The 20,316-nt window shown below is 39.0% G+C and overlaps 1 protein-coding gene across 2 annotated transcripts; it reads left to right on the top strand.

Annotated features, from left to right (window-relative positions):
- Positions 1-6,214: 6,214 nt before the first annotated feature.
- hyou1 (hypoxia up-regulated 1) lies at positions 6,215-19,435 on the top strand. 2 transcript variants are annotated; one of them, XR_008355590.1, is made up of 25 exons: positions 6,215-6,495; positions 7,477-7,549; positions 7,795-7,888; positions 7,982-8,060; positions 8,159-8,313; positions 8,956-9,032; positions 9,144-9,325; positions 9,418-9,533; positions 10,598-10,784; positions 11,022-11,156; positions 11,269-11,351; positions 11,463-11,595; positions 11,684-11,871; positions 12,540-12,678; positions 12,851-12,908; positions 13,025-13,101; positions 14,571-14,732; positions 14,941-15,134; positions 15,252-15,339; positions 16,752-17,008; positions 17,434-17,518; positions 17,655-17,904; positions 18,019-18,120; positions 18,241-18,354; positions 18,914-19,435. XR_008355590.1 is itself a non-coding variant. In XM_053475929.1 (24 exons), exons 1-24 carry the CDS (start codon positions 6,493-6,495, stop codon positions 18,958-18,960), a joined length of 2,964 nt encoding a protein of 987 aa, XP_053331904.1. In that variant the 5' UTR covers positions 6,215-6,492; the 3' UTR covers positions 18,961-19,435. The 2 variants fall into 2 exon arrangements, 1 of the variants encoding a protein (XP_053331904.1); XM_053475929.1 differs by lacking the exon at positions 18,241-18,354.
- Positions 19,436-20,316: the final 881 nt, after the last annotated feature.

The following is a 20,316-nucleotide window of genomic DNA, read 5'->3' as shown; positions in this document are numbered from 1 at the left end:
TCTAAAGAATAAAGGACCCAGTAACCATGCTCAGAACGGTGGGATGGGGAAGGGTAGGAACTTTGTCAGTGAGCACATGGTGTTCTGGATCTGACCTGCGGGGCCTGGCCAGACTCACCCCGAAAAAGCTACATGGGAGAATCTTCCTGTGGGCCCGTGGGGGTCCAGTGCATTGTGGATTGAGAAGCATTCTGATACAGAGGCCATGTTGGACTTATCGCTCATGTCAGCTACCAATACTCTATCATATCTTTCGAATGACCTAGGAGCACTCCGGTATCCCCATGTGTGAGCTGTTGAAGATGGCTGTTGCCCAAGATAAGCGGCAGAAAATGGTTGGATGGATGGACGCCAAAAGAAGCTTTATGTAAAACATTTTTTGATTATTTAATTAATAATAAAGGATTACCAATAAGCCTACTTTCCTTTAAAAAAATAATAAAGTCCTAAATTTATGTATAAAATATAATTTTCTAGGATGATATTGATTTTTCCAAAAAATATCTTATACCATTAATCTTTTTACATTTTAAATATGATCTAAATTAACCAAGACAAAAATCCATCTGTCCATCTTCTATCCCACTTATCGCGTGGGTCGTGGTAGACCAGGGTCTGTATTCACAAAGGATTTCATCACTAGGAGCAATTTTTAGGCTTAAAAAGCTTTGTGAGTACAGGCCCAGAAGTCTAGCCTAAGGCACAAAGCAGGGTATCCGCCATCTTCTATGAAGCGGTTTGCTGGATCTCTACTGCAGACAAGAAGAGACTGGACAAGATAATAAAGAAGGCCAGCTCAGTTCTGGGGATTCCCCTGGACACTGTACAGGAGGTTGGCGAAAGGAGGATGGAAGCTAAGCTATCATCATTGGAATCACTGGAAAATTATTCTCACCCCTGTATGAAACAGTTTAATCTCTGAGCAGCTCCTTCGGTGACAGACTGTTACATACTAAGTGTTTAAAGAAGCAATATGGAAGGTCTTTTCTCCCTGCCACTATTAGACTGTACAATCAGAGCTGCTCCCAGTAAACCAGACCCTGTAACGCGCACACTATTATTACTGTTATATACTGTTGTTACAATATCCTAAATTTTACAATATAGTTACAGTACTTACAGTAGTGGACAAGGAGACTTGGTGGTGGAATGAGGAAGTCCAGGAGTGTATACAGGGAAAGAGGCTAGCTAAGAAGAAGTGGGACACTGAGAGGACTGAAGAGAGTAGACAGGAGTACAGGGAGATGCAGAGTAAGGTGAAGGTAGAGGTGGCAAAGGCCAAACAAAGAGCATATGAGGACTTGTATGCTAGGCTAGATAGTAAGGAGGGAGAGGGGGATCTGTACAGGTTGGCAAGGCAGAAAGATAGAGATGGGAAGGATGTGCAGCAGGTTAGAGTGATTAAAGATAGAGATGGAAATGTACTGACAGATGCCAGAAGGGTGATGGGAAGATGGAAGGAGTACTTTAAGGAGTTGATGAATGAGGAAAACGAAAGAGAACAAAGAGTAGAAGAGGTGACTGTTGTGGAACAGGAAGTAGCAAATATTGGTAGAAGTGAGGTGAGAAGGGCGTTGAAGAGGATGAAGAGTGGAAAGGCTGTTGGTCCTGATGACATACCTGTGGAGGTATGGAAGTGCTTAGGAGGGGTGGCAGTAGAGTTTTTGACAAGTTTGTTTAACAAGATCTTGGAGAGTGAGAGAATTCCAGAGAAATGGAGGAGAAGTGTATTGGTGCCAATTTTTAAGAACAAGGGAGATGTGCAAAGCTGTGGCAATTATAGAGGTATAAAGCTAATGAGCCAGACAATGAAGCTGTGGGAAAGAGTAGTGGAAGCTAGGTTAAGGGTAGAAGTGAGCATTTGTGAGCAGCAATATGGTTTTATGCCTAGAAAGAGTACATCAGATGCAGTATTTGCTTTGAGGATGCTGGCGGAGAAGTACAGAGAAGGTAACAGGGAGTTGCATTGTGTCTTTTTAGATTTAGAGAAAGCGTATGACAGGGTGCCAAGAAAGGGGGGGGGTGGTATTGTATGAGGAAGTCTGGAGTGGCAGAGAAGTATGTTAGAGTGGTGCAGGACATGTATGAGAGCTGTTAGACAGTGGTAAGATGTGCTGTAGGTGTGACAGAAGAGTTTAAGGTGGAGGTGGGTCTGCATCAAGGATCGGCTCTAAGCCCCTTTTTGTTTGCTCTGGTGATGGACAGGATGACAGATGAGGTAAGACAGGAGTCCCCATGGACTATGATGTTTGCAGATGACATTGTGCTCTGTAGCGAGAGCAGGGAACAGGTGGAGGAAAATTTGGAGAGGTGGAGGTATGCTCTGGAAAGCAGAGGAATGAAGGTTAGCCGCAGCAAGACGGAATACATGTGTGTGAATGAGAGGGACCCAGGAGGATCGGTGAGGCTACAGGGAGCAGAGGTAAAGAAGGTGCAGGATTTTAAGTACTTGGGGTCAACGGTCCAGAGCAACGGAGAGTGTGGAAAGGAGGTGAAGAGGCGGGTACAGGCAGGTTGGAATGGGTGGAGAAAAGTGTCAGGTGTGTTGTGCGATAAAAGAGTATCAGCGAGAATGAAAGGAAAGGTGTACAGGACAGTGGTGAGACCAGCGATGCTCTACGGCTTAGAGACAGTGGCGCTGAAGAAAAGACAGGAGGCAGAGTTGGAGGTAGCAGAGCTGAAGATGTTAAGGTTCTCTTTGGGAGTGACAAGGATGGATAGGATTAAGAATGAGTTTATCAGAGGGACAACCCACGTTAGATGTTTTGGAGATAAAGTCATAGAGGCCAGATTGAGGTGGTTTGGGCATGTTCAGAGGAGAGATGGTGAATATATCGGTAGAAGGATGCTGAGGTTGGAACTGCCAGGCAGGAGGTCTAAAGGAAGACCAAAGAGGAGATTTATGGATGCAGTGAGAGAGGACATGAAGTTAGTTGGTGTGAGAGAAGAGGATGCAGAGGATAGGGTTAGATGGAGGCAGATGATTCGCTGTGGCGACCCCTGAAAGGGAACAGCCGAAAGACAAAGAAGAAGTTACAGTACTTACTCACTCACTTATCTTCTATACCGCTTTATCCTGTATTCAGGGTCGCAGGGACCTGGAGCCTATCCCAATCCATCGTAGGGCACATAGTTACAGTAGTTAGAAGATATTAAATAAAGCTACAATATCTCACAATACGTGTATATAATAAAATGTATATATGTACATGGAGCACGTGTAAAATATATTTACGATATGTTACATTTTTGTGCACTAAGAACTTTTTTAACTGTGTGATAAATATTATATAATATTGTATTATTTTTCTTTTGTATTTATACACTGTCCTGTGTATAAATATTTGTTTTTAATAATGTTTGTTTCTTCTTTTTATTTTGTATTTATACACTGTACTGTCCCTACTTTATGTTTGCACGTTTTTCTTGCAGCTGCAAGGTGAAAATGCTAATAACTAAGCCACACTTCCACCTGGGACAAAAATATTTTTTGTAAATATTAAATTTCTGTTTTTATAGCAGCATTAATTATTTGTGAATCATATAGCCTTTGAAGTAAAGGTAAAACCTTCTTTAGAAACTATCAGACATAGATCTGTCACCTTAAATAACATTTTTCCCGATATACAACAGACAAACATTTCTGTAACTCTGATTTGTCATTTTCAGGTTGGTTTGCTCAAATGGGGAAATCATCAAACAAGTCCTGTACTAGATGATGTAATAGCAGGGCATTGATAGTCATGACTGTCTGCTTCCCCTGATCATTGTCTGAATTTTAAGTATTGATTAAATAGCCATAATAACAGGGACTGCTCCAACAGTACTGAATTCTAATACTTGTTGTGTTTTCCTTTTTTTTTATAAGTTAAAAAAAGGAAAAAGCTGTTGTTATTGGTGTTATCGCCTAGCATTTCTGCCTTCTCCAAAAATGAAGCACAAACTACAATCATCTGAGGCAAGTTTGAGTTTTGCCTGCACATCTACACCAGTGCAACATAATGATCGTACTACGTAGATGCATAAAACAGATGATCACTATCAGTAGTTTTTCTGAAAAAATATGTGGTCACAAATTATATTATGGAACTTTGGATGTTAACAGCCATTATAATTGCTATACGTTCGCTTCTGTTGCTTTTTTGCTTAACAATGTTAAAAACAGATTATTAGTTCTTATATTTTACATTTTGCTGAACGGTAGTGTCCTAATCGTCATTTTTTTTCCTATTTAACATCTTCAGTTGCTGTGACGTCTGCAGACCTTAAAAGCGAATTAATGAAAGAAGCCATAGTTAGGCCTTTGGTGCTAATGGAAATCGTGTTAAACAAGTACTAAACATAAAACACATAAGTTTCATCTAGCATGATCTTCTTTTGCACCTTAAAAGTCTTAAGCCTTAAAAGTCAGCTACTGTGGTAGTGTTGTACTGATGCTGAGACTTAATGCAGTCAGGGCAGGTTATTTTGAGTAATTTATATACAGTAGTGTTAAAAATACCCAAACAATATAATGGTGTAAGTGGTAGTATTGTTCTTGATCTTTGTCAGGTTTAAACAGTAGTTGGGATGATGGTAGCAAGAATAGCTCTTTCAGTTTTTCTAGTTTTTAATTCACCTCCCCCAAGTTACACAAGTATTTCATTACCCTGACAATGTACTGTCATATTTAATCTTCAAGTCCTTACTGTCAATTTAAACAAACACACTACCAATTTACCCTACCTAATAAAATCCCATAACCCCCCACCAATTTCAAGCACACTATTCCTTCATTTTTTTTTTTACATCTTATATACCCCTGCATCCCAATTACAACTGAACAATGTACTATTTTAAACGTTTATGTCCAGAATACATTTAAACATAAGAGACTTTCATCAAATTCTTATTTGCTACAATATCAATCATGTTATTTCTTGACTGGTCAATGTTGTCATCTAACACACTTTTAAAAGTTTCACATAAGAATTATTTTTGACGCTTATAGAGGTGTCTAGAAAAGAATTTCATGGATAGTAAAGAAAATCACACTAAGGAATCATCTGTTCTCTTAAGTAAACAGTTAGCAGGTGTTTCCTTGTTCACTTATCTCATTGTCTATAGCAGCAATAACTGATTAAGCTTTTCTAGTTTTTAGTTTATATCCCCCAAGTTACACAAGTATTTCATCACCCTGACAATGTACAGTCATATTTAATCTTAAAGTCCTTATATACTGTCAATTTAAACAAACACACTACTAATTTCAAGCACACTATTCTTTCATATTTTTTTTACATCTTATATATAAAATTACAACTGTGCAGCGTGAACAATATACTACTTAAAATTTTAATGTCTAGAATACACTTAAACATAAGAGATTTTCAAGAAATTCTTATTTGCAAGATTTACATTAATCATGCTCACATCAACAATGTTATTTCTTGACTGGTCAGAATATTACATATGCAATGTTGTCATTTAAACACTTTTATACGTTTATATAATTATACGAATTATTGTTCACTTCCCTCATTGTCTATAGAAAGAATAGCTAATTAAGTTTTTCTAGTTTCTATTTCACCTCCCCCAAGTTACACAAGTATTTCATTACCCTGACAATGTACAGTTATATTTAATTTTAAGTCCTTATGTACTGTCAATTTAAATAAACACATTACTCACTTCAAGCACACTATTCATTAATATTTTTTACATCATATATATATATATATATATATATATATATATATATATATATATAACATTGCATGGGATTTGTTTAATCAGAACGTTTACAGTTCATTCACAGCTCTAAACTACAAGTATGTTAAATGGTTTTAGAATGAAAGGGAAAGAATATTTTTCCTGAACCCGTTTCATGTTTATAATAAAGGAACGTCTTTTATAGATATATATGAAGCTTTATTAATTATGGTTTTCACAAAATTACCAATAAATCATTTAAACGTTGTTAACATGATTATAAAATATATAGACTGTACTACAACGAAGCGTCGACGCTAAACTACAAATCGTCGCATAAATATTCGGTAATATGTCTGCGACGTAATCCGTACGCCCATTTGTTTAACGTGGACCAATCAAAACGCCTGTGTGTTAGCGTTTTACCTGACCATTCAAATTGTGTTTGGCACGTGGACCAATCAGCGCGGCGGTTTTTAGCCCTGAAGGGGCGGAGCGAGCAGCATACCGGGTCAGCGCTTAACTCGCGGAACAACGAGGCGTGTGGATCCAATGAGAACACGCCGCGTCCAGGGCCCCGGTGTCCGCATCGAGCCGGTGACTGCTGTAGCACTGATATCAGCACAGCGTTGTGCAGCGTGACTATAAAACACCGCCGCCGCATGGGTTTCACTGATTAATGTGACATTTACCAGGGAGCAGTATTAACGTGTGAGGATCGCACGGGGATCTTTTGTTATTGTTCACACTGTCAGATAAGCTTCACCTGCAAGAGTCATTCTGGTCCTGTATACAAAGTTCATGGTAAGTTTTTAATCACATTTCATTTTCACGTTGAATCTAGTAATGATTACGTTGACATGCGTGTATATGTATTTCCGGTTTCTATCTTCAGATCTAGTCAGCGTTATAAGATCTCAGACTTGCTTGTGCTTTTTTTGGTTTATGGATCTGCTAGCTGGCTAAGCGCGATCTGCTAACAGGCTGCTTACACCAGGTCACACTTGTATCTAGCCTTATAAATCAGCAGAAGATCAACGTAATCATCCACAATCGACTGAAAGCATCCGGTGTTCATGAGGATCTCTGGTGATCGCCAGCCTTCACGATCCGGTTATCAGCTTGGTGTGCGTCATTATTAGACAAAGGCAACAGGACCAGAAGTTTCCACACTCCTGATATGGATGCGGGTTTCAGACCAGTTTGATCACGTTTATAAGTTAACAGTCAATAACTTGCCAATAAAAATGCACATGTACACTTTTTTTTAATATTACCTGCATCATATATCAGAGCAGTACTTGAGTTAGATGCCTACATGATCACCTTTTGTAATCAAGTCCACGTGTTTGAAAGGAGAATAGAGGAAGTTTTCAACTTTATGCTGATCCCAGATCAGTTTTGTGATTTGTCTTTGGTTAGAGCAGGTCTTGCATGTGTGTGTGAGAGCGAGAGAGCAGATTATGAATAGTAACTCTGCTTGAGTATACCTGTTTTTCTGTGTTATGCACATCTTTTCCAGAGCAGGTGTCTTTCCATACAGCTTCTAGTCATTATTCATCATTACCTGGTTTACTCTGTGTGTGTGTGTGTGTGTGTGTGTGTGTGTGTGTGGTCGGAAATCTTGGACTAGATGATGTAATATCAGGGCCATGAGAAGTCATGACTGCTTCACACCGATCGCCCTTTGCATTATTCGCATGACGTAAATGGTCATCGTAACACAGATTGCTCTGTCTGTACTGTCTGATTCCCTCATTTTTTGTTTCTTTTTTTCTTTTTCAGGTTACCATGAGGAAAAAGCTGCCGTTATTGGCGTTGTTCTGCCTCGCCCTAGCACTCCTTCCTTCTCCAGCAGGTAAAGCATAAATTATAGTCATCTTATGCTTAGAGTTTTAATTTTTGACAGAACGATGCACTCATCATACTAGAAAGCGGATGCAATGTCAACAGTTTCGCTTAAAAAATTTTTTTTTGGGACACAAGCTATATTACAGGATGTTTTGGATGGTTATGACCATAATAATTGCTACACATCTACTGGTATTTGTTATTTGTACAACATGCTTAAACTCCTAATCATCACTCTTTTCCGCTGAACAGATTCAGTTGCTGTGATGTCTGTAGACCTGGGAAGCGAATGGATGAAAGTCGCTATAGTCAAGCCTGGTGTGCCGATGGAAATCGCTCTCAACAAGTACAGAATATAAAACACCTTTTTTTTTTTTTTTACTTTCATTCATGTTGTTATTATTATTTATTATCCTTATTGTTTTTTTGTCTTCTTTAGGGAGTCCAGAAGGAAAACTCCAGTGGCCGTATGCTTAAAAGAGAACGAAAGACTTTTTGGAGACAGTGCTCTGGGTGTGGTGAGTCCTTTTTCTGACAGTTTTGGAATTACATTTCTTCACAGGTTTGAATTTAGTCCTTGAAGCTGAATCTGAATGTTCCCATGTGCTCGTTTCAGTCTGTGAAGAATCCCAAAGTGGTGTACAGGTATCTCCAGAGCCTCTTGGGGAAGACCGCTGATAACCTCCAGGTTGAGCAGTATAGGAAACACTTTCCTGAACACCAGGTACTCCGAGATGAAAAGAGAGGAACGGTGTATTTCAAATACTCTGAGTGAGTAAAGCTCTTAATTTCTTATATATAGATTGGTTATGCTGTGTTTTGAAAATGTCCACTTTATTAGGAACACGCACATTTATTCAGTTTTCTGGCAGGAGCACAGTGCATAAAACAATGTACAGGTTAGGTGCTTTGGTTAATGTTCACATCAAATATCAGAATGGGGTCAAAAAAATGATGTGAAAGATTTCTGTGAGATTACCCGTGCCATGACTGTTGGTGCCAGATGGGCTGGTTTGAATATTTCTCTCCTGGGATTTACACACACGACAGTCTCCAGGGTTTACACAGAATGGTGCAAAGAACAACAATATACAAATCTCTTTAAAGATGTTTCATTCAACATTTGCAAAAGATTAAAGTAACCAGGGAAAGAATTACAAAAAGAAATTAGGAGCAACTATAAAGGGTGTAAAATAAATCTAAGGGTTCCTGTTCCTATTGTGTACATTTTATGTTTATTACAGAAGTGCACAACATCTACCCCATCTTTGTGTATATTGAAGGAAGACATCAGTACATCATTTTGCTATTAAACAAACATCCTTTCAGTCAGCAGCACTCATCTAAAGACGGTAGACTGTATTATTAGACTTAATGCATCACTTGTCCACATTGCTTCTTTGTATTCCCCAGAGAGATGCAGTATACTCCAGAGGAGCTCTTGGGCATGGTATTGAACTACTCTCGTGGCCTGGCTGAAGACTTTGCAGGTTTGCATATTCAAATTGGGTTTGCTTCTCCTACTGGCTTTGTGAAATCCTATAGTGAACTGTTGTTATAAAGCAACCTAAAAATGGCGTTGTGTACGTTTGTCTTCACAGAACAAATCATTAAAGACGCAGTAATCACCGTCCCAGCCTTTTTTAACCAGGCAGAACGTAGGGCAGTCCTGCAGGCCGCTCAGATGGCAGGTTTGAAGGTCCTCCAGCTCATCAATGACAATACGGCTGTGGCTTTGAACTATGGACTTTTCAGGAGGAAAGACATCAACTCCACTGCCCAGGTACCTCAAATTTAGCAGACAGCAAGGAAAATCAAGTTGACATTTTGACTTGTATTTGCTTAACAATTTTATTTGCTCTTCTTTGTTGACAGAATATTATGTTTTACGACATGGGATCCGGCAGTACGACGGCCACTATAGTCACTTACCAGACTGTAAAGACTAAAGATGCAGGCACACAGCCTCAGCTGCAGATTCGTGGAATTGGGTTAGTGCTCATATTATGCTGGCAATGCAAAACCTTTCGTCCAGACTTTGTTCATTTTTTATTTTTTTTTAAACATGAAAGTAATGTTCTTTGCATTATAAGAAATTTAATGCCATTAAATAAAAGGCAGAATTAAAATTACAAAAAAAAACACAAACTAGTACTACAACAAACACTACTAGAACAATTTTAACTATGAAACATTTTAGCAAGAATGTTAAAACTTGCTAAAAGTTTAAACCCGCACATGCAAGTGTTGCATATCAGAACGTTACATACTGTATGGATCAAAGCCTTTGCTTTAGAGAAATAATTAACATGCGATGATCTGTGAATATGGCTTTATACTTCAAATAGGAAAGTAACTGGGAATAAGTGTTGTGTTAGTCTTACAAATAAATAGTGTACTCTCCATTCACTTGTACAAGAACAAAAAATGCACGATTAGTTAGTTAGTTTTAAGAAGCCCTTTAGCAGCTCATGCTCGCAGGTTCTCTGGTTCAAATGTCTCCTCTTGCTCTGTAAGCTTTCACAGCTCTTTTAACATACTCTCATTTAAACATGTACAGATATGTAGCAGTAAGAAAAAAATCCAACAGGTCATGTCTGTTACTGGAATAATCTGTGCACTTAATTCGAAAGACTTTTAAGATTTGTATCTAGTGAGCAATCTAATTTTGTACCGCAACCTCAAAGTGATCGTACTAACCTAAAGGTGTGTGCGTATTTAATATCATTATTTAAAAAATAAAAAAATTCCCGCCTAAGGCTTAAACAGGAAGTGTCGCTGTTTTTATTTTTGCTATAATTAACAAATGGAATTGCTTAGCAGATTTACTTTGCACTGCAATCCCTTTCTTAAGCCATTTATTTTATTTAAGGCTTTATTGCATCAGCTACCACAATGCATAACGTTATATTTTATATATACTGTATATAAACTGTAGCCTTGTTTTATACTGTAAATTAGAAGTACATCAAAGCAGGCTTGGAAAATGCATCGACATTTATGTAATGCACATGTGGCTCTAATGAACTGTTGTCTTTCGATGTCCTGTGTTTAGCTTCGATAGGACTCTTGGGGGTTTTGAAATGGAGCTGAGACTGAGAGACCACCTGGCCAAACTCTTCAATGAGCAAAAGAAATCGAAGAAAGATGTAACGGAGAACCTGCGTGCTATGGCCAAGCTGTTGAAGGAGGCGCAAAGACTCAAGACCGTGCTGAGCGCAAATGCCGAACATGTAGCACAGGTAAAAAAGGGCTTTGCATAAACAGATACACACACACACACACACGCGCACACACAAACACACACAGTTTGCTGTAGTCCTAATACAGAAAGGTATCTAAAATTTAAGCACTGGATTTAAATTATAAAGGCTTCAGGGAAAACTAGTTTAAATATGAAATAAGTTTTACATGATGATAAGATTTTCATGTTGCAATTAATGAGTTAAATTCGAAATGTTTGCTGCTTGCCCTTCCAGATCGAAGGGCTGATGGACGATATCGACTTCAAGGCGAAGGTGACCCGTGCCGAGTTTGAGAATCTATGTTCCGATCTGTTTGACCGAGTGCCGATACCAGTGCAGCAGGCGCTTGCTGCTTCTGAGATGTCTCTGGTATGAGCCTCAACATGACATTTTGCACCAATACACCTTCTTATTGGTACAATGTGTTGCATTTTTCACGCATACGTCTTTAATTCATGTGACCATGACCTTGGTTCTACAGGACGAGATTGAACAAGTCATTCTGGTTGGAGGAGCCACTCGAGTTCCCAGAGTGCAGGAAGCGCTTCTTAAAGCGACTAAGAAGTATGTCTTTCACTTTTTGTGTTCTTTACATTTCTGCATGTTAAAGAGTCTTGTAAAATGATGCAATATTGTCTCTCTGAAAACATTGTTAATCCATCTTGTTGCCCTTAGAGATGAGCTTGCAAAGAATATAAATGCTGACGAGGCAGCAGCTATGGGTGCAGTGTACCAGGCTGCAGCCCTGAGCAAAGCGTTTAAGGTAAAACCCTTCCTGATCCGGGACGCAGCCGTGTTTCCAATACAGGTAAGCGAACAACACCACTAAATAATGCCTTATAACAACATTCATGTACATTTCTAATAATCATGTTCTTTCAACATTTTCTGCATAGGTCGAATTTAGCCGCGAGACTGAGGAAGATGAGGGAGCGAAGGCAATCAAGCACAACAAGCGCGTTCTGTTCCAGAGGATGGCGCCATATCCCCAGCGCAAAGTCATCACCTTCAACCGTTACAGTGATGACTTTGTTTTCAACATCAATTACGGAGACCTCAGCTTCCTCAGCCAAGAAGATCAGAAGTGAGTTTACTGCAGGAGTAAGAGAAGCAGACACAACTCAATACACAATCGTTGGTTATAACAGGGATATTCAACTAAAAGTGATGTGAAGATCCATTTATGTAAAAATACCTCAATTCTAAACACCCAGATTATTCGTTTATGCCTATAAGCTTGAAGGATTCATAAGAAGTAACATGAACATCTTTTTCCAAACATTCTATTTTCATTGTAACTTTGTTCACTTCATTGGAAGTGTGTAAGTTACACATTTCTTTTTCATTGTAATGTCTGTTCTGGTTTAATAAGCTTCCTTCAGATAAGTTTACATAAGTGCATACCCCGATCAGCCATAACATTAAAATCAATCATTAAAGCAACCTAAAAAACATAGATCTACGTCTCAGTAAATACTTACCAAAACTTGGTTGGTTCATATTTAGAAAAAGAACTAATAACTGAACTACAGCTTGTTTTTTAAACAGGTTAATTGTCTCTAATACATTATTTTTGGGTTAAGTGCTTGGGTTAGGTTGCTAAATAAATTTTTTGTATTAATTTTTTTGCTGGGTCTGCATACAGACAAGCTTTTACGTATGATCATTTACTTATGTCTGATTTTCTACACAATAATTCTAGTTGTTTAAAGATCAGTGTAGGATACACTAACGATCATCATGTTCTTTTAGGATGTTTGGCTCTGTGAACCTGACCACGGTGAAGCTGTCTGGAGTCGGAGAGAGCTTCAAGAAGCACACTGACGCCGAGTCCAAAGGCATCAAGGCCCATTTTAACATGGATGAGAGCGGTTTGCTTGTTCTAGACAGGGTCAGTGAATTATTTATTTATTTGTTTGATTAAAAAAAAAAAAAATTAACACCCACTCTTTGCTTTATTCCGTTAGACTTCTGATTAATCTAATTTATTTCCGTTGTAACAGTATCTGTACAGTATGTGGGTTTATAAATACTGACAACAGGAAATGTTCAACATGTTGCAGGTGGAGTCAGTGTTCGAGACTGTCGTTGAGGAAAAAGAGGAAGAATCGACTCTCACCAGTGGGTTCTGTTCTATTTTGGTGTTTGTCCCCTTTTACTCTCAGGTTCCCTGTTACATATGCTTGTTTTACTTTGCTAATATAAATGTATGCTTTTTTTTTTTTTTGCCCTTAAAGAACTTGGGAACACAATCTCCAGCCTGTTTGGAGGTGGGAGCACAGAGCCCGCTGCTAATGTGTCAGAACCCGTACAGGTACAGTGTAACCTTGCGAATCCGCTCATCAAAATAGACTAAACTTGTGTAAAGATGGAGAAATTTTAAATTCATTAGCCAGCTCACTGGGTAAGTAAAGCTGCTCGGTGCCATGATTTGATCATCATTAGCTGTTGGTGTGCACTGCTTAATTACACATGCTGCTAGAAACACTGAGAAACATTGCACAAACATGAATGACTTCAAGTTTAAACATCACTACATATGAATAAAATAATTTGTCAGTAAGATATCAATTCTTCATTATTCTGGCCGTGAAATAAATTTTATCTAAACTATGGAAAAAAACGCACTAATTACCCTGGCTATTTAAAATATAATATACTATAATATAATATAATATAATATTCATATATTGTGTGGCAGACTGTCAAGATAACCATACGGTCGAGCTCCTCCCACAACAGCTCAGTAGGGTTCAGATCTGGAGACTGTGCTGGCTGCTTCATTACAGACAGAATTCCGGCTAACTTTAATGGTTAATTTATGTAATTATTTGTGAAGTGCATAAGTGTTTTTTTTATTTATTTATTTATTTTTTATTCTTTTTTTCTTTGGAAAACAAAAATTTGCAAGTGATCCCAAATTTTGAGAGGTAGCATATGTATGTTTGTGTGTATATATATATATATATATATATATATATATATATATATATATATATGTATGTACATGTGGACATTTTGGCCATGTTCACGTTACGAGCCAATTCCAGTCAGATCGGTTTTGCATGTCATGACCGTTCACGTACACAATTACAAATGCCTTTTATTTGACTCTAATGTGGATGCATCTGTCCTCTGAAAGCGCACACTTGTGCACATTGATACGTCTTTGATCAAGCCATCTGATATAAAAAAAAAAAAAACATCATAAGTTTGTGCGATCACTCGTTGGTTCAACACAAATTGGAATCGAGTCCCTTCAGGCTGGTGATGTGAACATACTGTATGGTTTAAGAGGTGTTTAAAACTGAAGCCAAAAACTGACGCCCTCTAGTGGCTGGCTGTAGTGCAACACTTTTGATCCAGCCTTTTTCTATACAAGTCCATAAAACAAAAGTCTAACATTTTATCCTACAGCTGCACAAACTAAAGATGCATTCCTGCAGGATATTGCAAACTGTGTTTGTTTAACAGTGGATTTTACAATACCACAATTAACAAATATTCAATCATACATTTCAGTTCGAAGGGGGAAAAAAGGAATGAAAAAAGGCTAATAATGACATGTCATTGTAACTATTTAGACCAGTGCAGGTATATCAAAAGAGCTGGATGCAAACAACATGTAAAATAAAACGGGTGAAATAAAGAGATTAAGTTTAAAGTTAAAGAGAGGCAAGAGTCAGGCAGTGATGAACACTTTTAAACATGACCATCAAACCTCATGAAGATACATGCGCTTGTGTCAACTGTCTTATAATTCGATGCCATGTCGTGTTCTAGGATGAAGAGGAGGTTCCCCCTGAAGCAGGAAAAGAGCAGGAAGAGGCAACGGAGAAAACTGAGGCTCATCAAGAGCAATCTGATACGGAAGAGAAAAGCAAAGAAGAGCCTCCTACTGAAGAGAAGAAATCTGATGAAGGCTCTGAAAAAGACGAGCCTCAGGTAAGACAGCTTGATTAAATCTGTAGTTATTATAATTATTATTATTATTTATATCTAAATGTAATACATTTCTTTGCTAATATGTCACATACATTTCATTTTGAAGCACTTGTAATTGCTTAGAGAAATATGGTTTCTAAAATTTGAAGCACTAATGAGGAGTTGTTTCCTTTCTAATTAAGTACTAAATAATCTTCTTATTACGCAGACTGAGAAGGAGGCTGAAGCGTCAGAAAAATCTGATGAAGGCAAAGCAGCTGGAGCAAAGGAGGAGGAGAAAGAGGCAGAGAAGCAACCTAAAACCCAGAAAAAGAGCAAGATCTCCGTAGATATCGGAGTGGAGCTGCAGATTAATGACGTGCTTAATCCGAGCCCTGAAGATATTGATGTCTCCAAAAAGAAGTAAGTGTCTGAAGTGTCCTGTCTGTTTGGCATGATTTTGCGCACCAAGGGTAAGGGGAGGTTGTAGTCATATGATGATGAAGAGCTTTGTAAAAATGACCGTTGTTTTCTTATCAGGCTGCAGCATCTGACAGAACGAGATCTGGAGAAACAGGAAAGGGAAAAGTCGCTAAACAGTCTGGAGGCGTTCGTCTTTGAGACTCAGGTATAACTTGTTGTACTCGTTTGCATTTCTTCAGCTCAGCTAATGCTTATGTCATGAGTGATGAGCATGCTATTATTGCGATTAGTACATGCATTAGCAAAGGCTTTTATATAAGGATGCACTGAGTGTAAAATTTTGTGCCAATAACCATGTATACAATTATGATTTGTCTGTTGATCAAAACTGGTGTTCTTTGGTTACCGCTATTATGTATTTCATAATGAATTCGTTCTTGTGCGAATGTAACAGTCAAAAGCCTAGTAACGTGTATTTATGGTCATGCCAAATAATGCCACAAGGTAAAAAGAACGCCACTCCTCCTGGTGAACTAGAGTTGAAGAGTACTGTGGCGCTGCTCAAATTTACTTTCTCGCTAATTTTTTTAGAAAATCTTCTTCTTTGTCTTTCGGCTGTTCCCTTTCAGGGGTCGCCACAGCGAATCATTTGCCTCCATCTAACCCTATCCTCTGCATCCTCTTCTCTCACACCAACTAACTTCATGTCCTCTCTCACTGCATCCATAAATCTCCTCTTTGGTCTTCCTTTAGACCTCCTGCCTGGCAGTTCCAACCTCAGCATCCTTCTACCGATATATTCACAATCTCTCCTCTGAACATGTCCAAACCACCTCAATCTGGCCTCTCTGACTTTATCTCCAAAACATCTAACGTGGGTTGTCCCTCTGATAAACTCATTCTTGATCCTATCCATCCTTGTCACTCCCAAGGAGAACCTCAACATCTTCAGCTCTGCTACCTCCAACTCTGCCTCCTGTCTTTTCTTCAGCGCCACTGTCTCTAAGCCGTAGAGCATCGCTGGTCTCACCACTGTCCTGTACACCTTTCCTTTCATTCTCGCTGATACTCTTTTATCGCACAACACACCTGACACTTTTCTCCACCCATTCCAACCTGCCTGTACCCGCCTCTTCACCTCCTTTCCACACGCTCCGTTGCTCTGGACCGTTGACCCCAAGTACTTAAAATCCTGCACCTTCTTTACCTCTGCTCCCTGTAGCCACACCGATCCTTCTGGGTCCCTCTCATTTACACACATGTATTCCGTCTTGCTGCGGCTAACCTTCATTCCTCTGCTTTCCAGAGCATACCTCCACCTCTCCAAATTTTCCTCCACCTGTTCCCTGCTCTCGCTACAGAGCACAATGTCATCTCATAATTTTTTTAGAAAATGATTGTTGTATTTTACGGTCCAGTCATGCATGACCAGTGTTGAGTGTAACGCGTTAGAGTACTGGGATTACTTTTTTGATGTGTGAAGGTCGTCCTACAAGCCCCGCCCCCGATAGCTCCTTACTTTTATAACATCTTTGCTCTGACTAAAAGGCATTACTGTGCCCTTACATTACAACTGAGATTTATTATTTTCCCAATATCCCAAACTTCTCTCTACAGGACAAGCTGTACCAGGATGAGTACCAGGTTGTGGTCACTGAAGAGGAGAAGGAGGCAATCTCCAGCAAGCTGAGTGAAGCCTCGGCATGGTTGGATGAAGAGGGCTATTCAGCAGAAACCAAACAGCTAAAGGAGAAGTTGTCTGAGCTGAAGAAGCTGTGCAAAGCCATGTTCTTCCGAGTGGAGGAGAGGAAGAAATGGCCAGAAAGACTAGCAGCACTTGACAGCATGCTTAACCACTCTGCCATGTTCCTGAAGTGAGTTTTAGGACTATTTAAGCAGGACAAAAATCCTGATAGCTTTTATTGACCATAGACAATACCTGTAACTGGATTGTTACAATACCTGTTACTGGATTGTTCCAGATGTGCAAGTTGAGGAGAGTTTACAGGCTCTGTATTTTACACTTGTATGTACAGGATTTAGCAGATACCCTCGTTCAATGTTGTACTTTTCAACCATTAAGCAGTGTCAGGGTTTGATCAGTTAGAAGGGTGTCAGGGTGACCAGCACTATGGTATGGGTTCGATTCCCACCTTGTATCCGGAGGCTCCAGGGCCCCTGCAACCCTGTATACAAGATAAAGCGATATAGAGGATGTGATTTGTCAGTGAGTGATCTGACCGGAAACTGAAATATGTAGCTTTTGTTTAATTAAATTTATTTAATTTTTTTTACGTAGGGGTGCTAAAATGATACCAGAAGATGACCAGATTTTTACCGAAGTTGAGCTGAAGACCTTGGAGAAAGTTATAAATGAGACCACGGTGTGTAATGAGCAGTATTGTTCCATGTCCACATGTCGGCCTTTTTTTTTTTTTTTTTTTTTTTTTTTAAGTATAAATTTATTTTTATTAAATGCATTTGTTCTCATATTTTCTGTTTTTATTGTATCATTGGTAGACCTGGAAGAACGAAACTGTGGCCGAGCAGGAAAAACGCGCTCCTACAGAGAGACCCGTGCTGCTATCCAAAGACATAGAGGCTAAACTCACTCTCTTAGACCGAGAAGTCACCTACCTGCTCAACAAAGCCAAGTTTGCTAAGCCAAAGCCCAAACCTAAGCCTAAAGATAAAAACACCACAAGCTCAGAGAACGGCAAACCTAACAGCACAGACTCTGAGAAAGTGATCCTTCCTGAAGATGAGTCCAGTAAGAGAGACATTCCTGCTTGTTTTGTAAAAAACCTCGCAGTCTAGTTCTTCAGTTGTTGTTGTTATTCACTTTAAAATTGGGCCATGCTGAAAAATATTTATAATGTTCCAGATGGAGCTGAGGTGAAACCAGCAGAGGAACCACCTACTGAGGAGATTAAAAAAGTAGAGAGTGAAACAGAGGCAACAATAGCAGAAGAGACAGAAGACAAAGGTAATTTGCTTATTACACAAGCATGCAGGTTGTTGGTTAAGTATTTATAGTATGTGTAGTGTTAAAATGTTTGCACTGTTAGGCCTTAAGAGTCCAAGGGTAACTTTATACCTCATATAGCAGAAGCTGTGAATATACGGGGGACGTTCAAGTCAAACCAGGATTTGTGATGAAATGTCTCATGAATGAAGGCATAAAACCGATGAAAAACATTTACAGAAGACTCCAAGCACAGTAAGTTGATGAGACTGTTAGCCGTAGTAAAACATTTAATTGGTGTAAACGTTTTATGGAAGGCAGCACGTCTGTGAATGACTGTCTGTAGCCCGCTGCAGGCGTTCCCATGAACATTCAGCGGGTGGAACCCTGATCCTTGAAAATGGCCGGACAAGTTGGTGCAAACTTGCATCTGTCTGTGGGATGTGTGTCATGTCCTTGCTCCAAGTGATTTCCACATGTATAAGCCATTAAAGGAAGTCCTGGGAGGCCAGTGTTTCAGACCTAGCTTTCTTGGCTAACTTGCTACCTTGATGGTATCTAGGCTCTAGTGAAACACTGAGATAAATGCATTAGTGTAGCAGGGGATTGTATAGAGAAATAAAGTTTTTTACTCTGGCAACTGTGTTCTGTTATTCTGCGCAAACTAAAGTCCTGGTTTGACTTGAACGACTCTTTAAAAGTTTGCAGTTTGTCAGAAATAAATGATGGAGACTATGTAGTCATGTACATATCAGATAAACCACTAGTTAAATATATATATTTATTTATTTATTTATCTTTTTTTTTCTTACAGAAACGGGAAATGATGATTCACAAAACCATATAGGGGATGAATTATAACAACTGGAACATCTCTCTTTTGTGTTGTATTTATTGACTGTGATAAAGTTTTTTTTTTTTTTTTTTTTCTTTTTTTTTTTTTTACACATTTGTTCTCTTCGTATCGCAACAAAACATTTCAGAGCATTTTAGGTAATGTCAGCATTTTCGTATAGTTGTTCGCTAACTGTGATCTACTGAAACGGAACACATTCGGCTTGAAAGTCTACAGGTAACTACAGTCTGTGTTAATTCTCTATTCTGTCTGCCTGTATTATAGAATGGACACACTGCACCGTTTCCCTCAGTCTGTATGCACTTATTGTTTTGATTGTACATACATAAAATGAGCTCATGAAAATTTGTCCTTGACAAATATTTTAGCATTTTTGTGCTGAAATCTAGGCTTTCAACCTAAAATCTTACATTCTAGATTTGCCTGAGAAAAGATACATTCTTTATTCAAGATAAATTTTGATATGATTCCCCCCCCCCCCCCCCCCAAAAAAAAAAAAAACACACACACACACACACACACACCACTTCGCATAACCAAACAAGGTGAAAGAAAATTAAAATCTAGGTCTTTTTAAGACACTTTGTCATTTGGCCTTTTGTTTTGCTTCAGTGCATTTCTTCATCAGCGAAGTACAAGAACCAAAATGTGAAGTCTGCCCTTTGATAAAAACAGTTTCTGTATATAGATCAAGTCACTTCAGTATTCAGCCTCACTGTGTCACTGCACCTACATTATATTGCACTGACTCACCACTTTATTAGGAACACACACTCATTCCCACCATCTGCTTGTTTGGCTGCAGTGCTTAAAATCATGCAGATGCAGGTCATGCGATTTTTGTAATGTTAACATTAAACAATTTCTGGTGCCAGATGGGTTGGCTTGAATATTTCAGAAACTTTTGATGTCCTGGGAATTTTTGCCCATGTCATTACAATAACTCCACCAGCCTGGGCTCTTTAAACAAATGTCTATGGATGGTGTTGCCAAACTCTGATCCATTCTGTTATACAGCAGAAACCAACCCCAGTCAGACCAGGCAATAGTCTTCAGCTCTCCAGTTTCAGTGAACCTGCCCACTGTAGTCTTGGATTACTCTTCTTTGCTGATAATAGTGGAACTCCAGTATGGTCTTTTTATTGTAGGTTTGACACAGGGAGGTTTCTCTGGTCCCAGGTGGTGTCCATTTTCTTTAAAACCCTTTTTTTTTTTTTTTTCTTTGCTGAAATCCTACTCACTGAACGAATCGTTGGTTAGTAGTTTTGGTTGTATTCAAACCAGTCCCTTAAGCAGCAACAGCCATGCCATGGCTAAAGTGAGTGTGTTTGCATTCCAACTCCCCCACCACCACTGTGTGA

Source organism: Clarias gariepinus, chromosome 17 (assembly GCF_024256425.1).
Source record: "Clarias gariepinus isolate MV-2021 ecotype Netherlands chromosome 17, CGAR_prim_01v2, whole genome shotgun sequence".
Classification (NCBI taxonomy): Eukaryota; Metazoa; Chordata; class Actinopteri; order Siluriformes; family Clariidae; genus Clarias; species Clarias gariepinus.
Note: the sequence above shows the minus strand (reverse complement) of the source record. Positions and strands in the feature narration are given on the sequence as shown.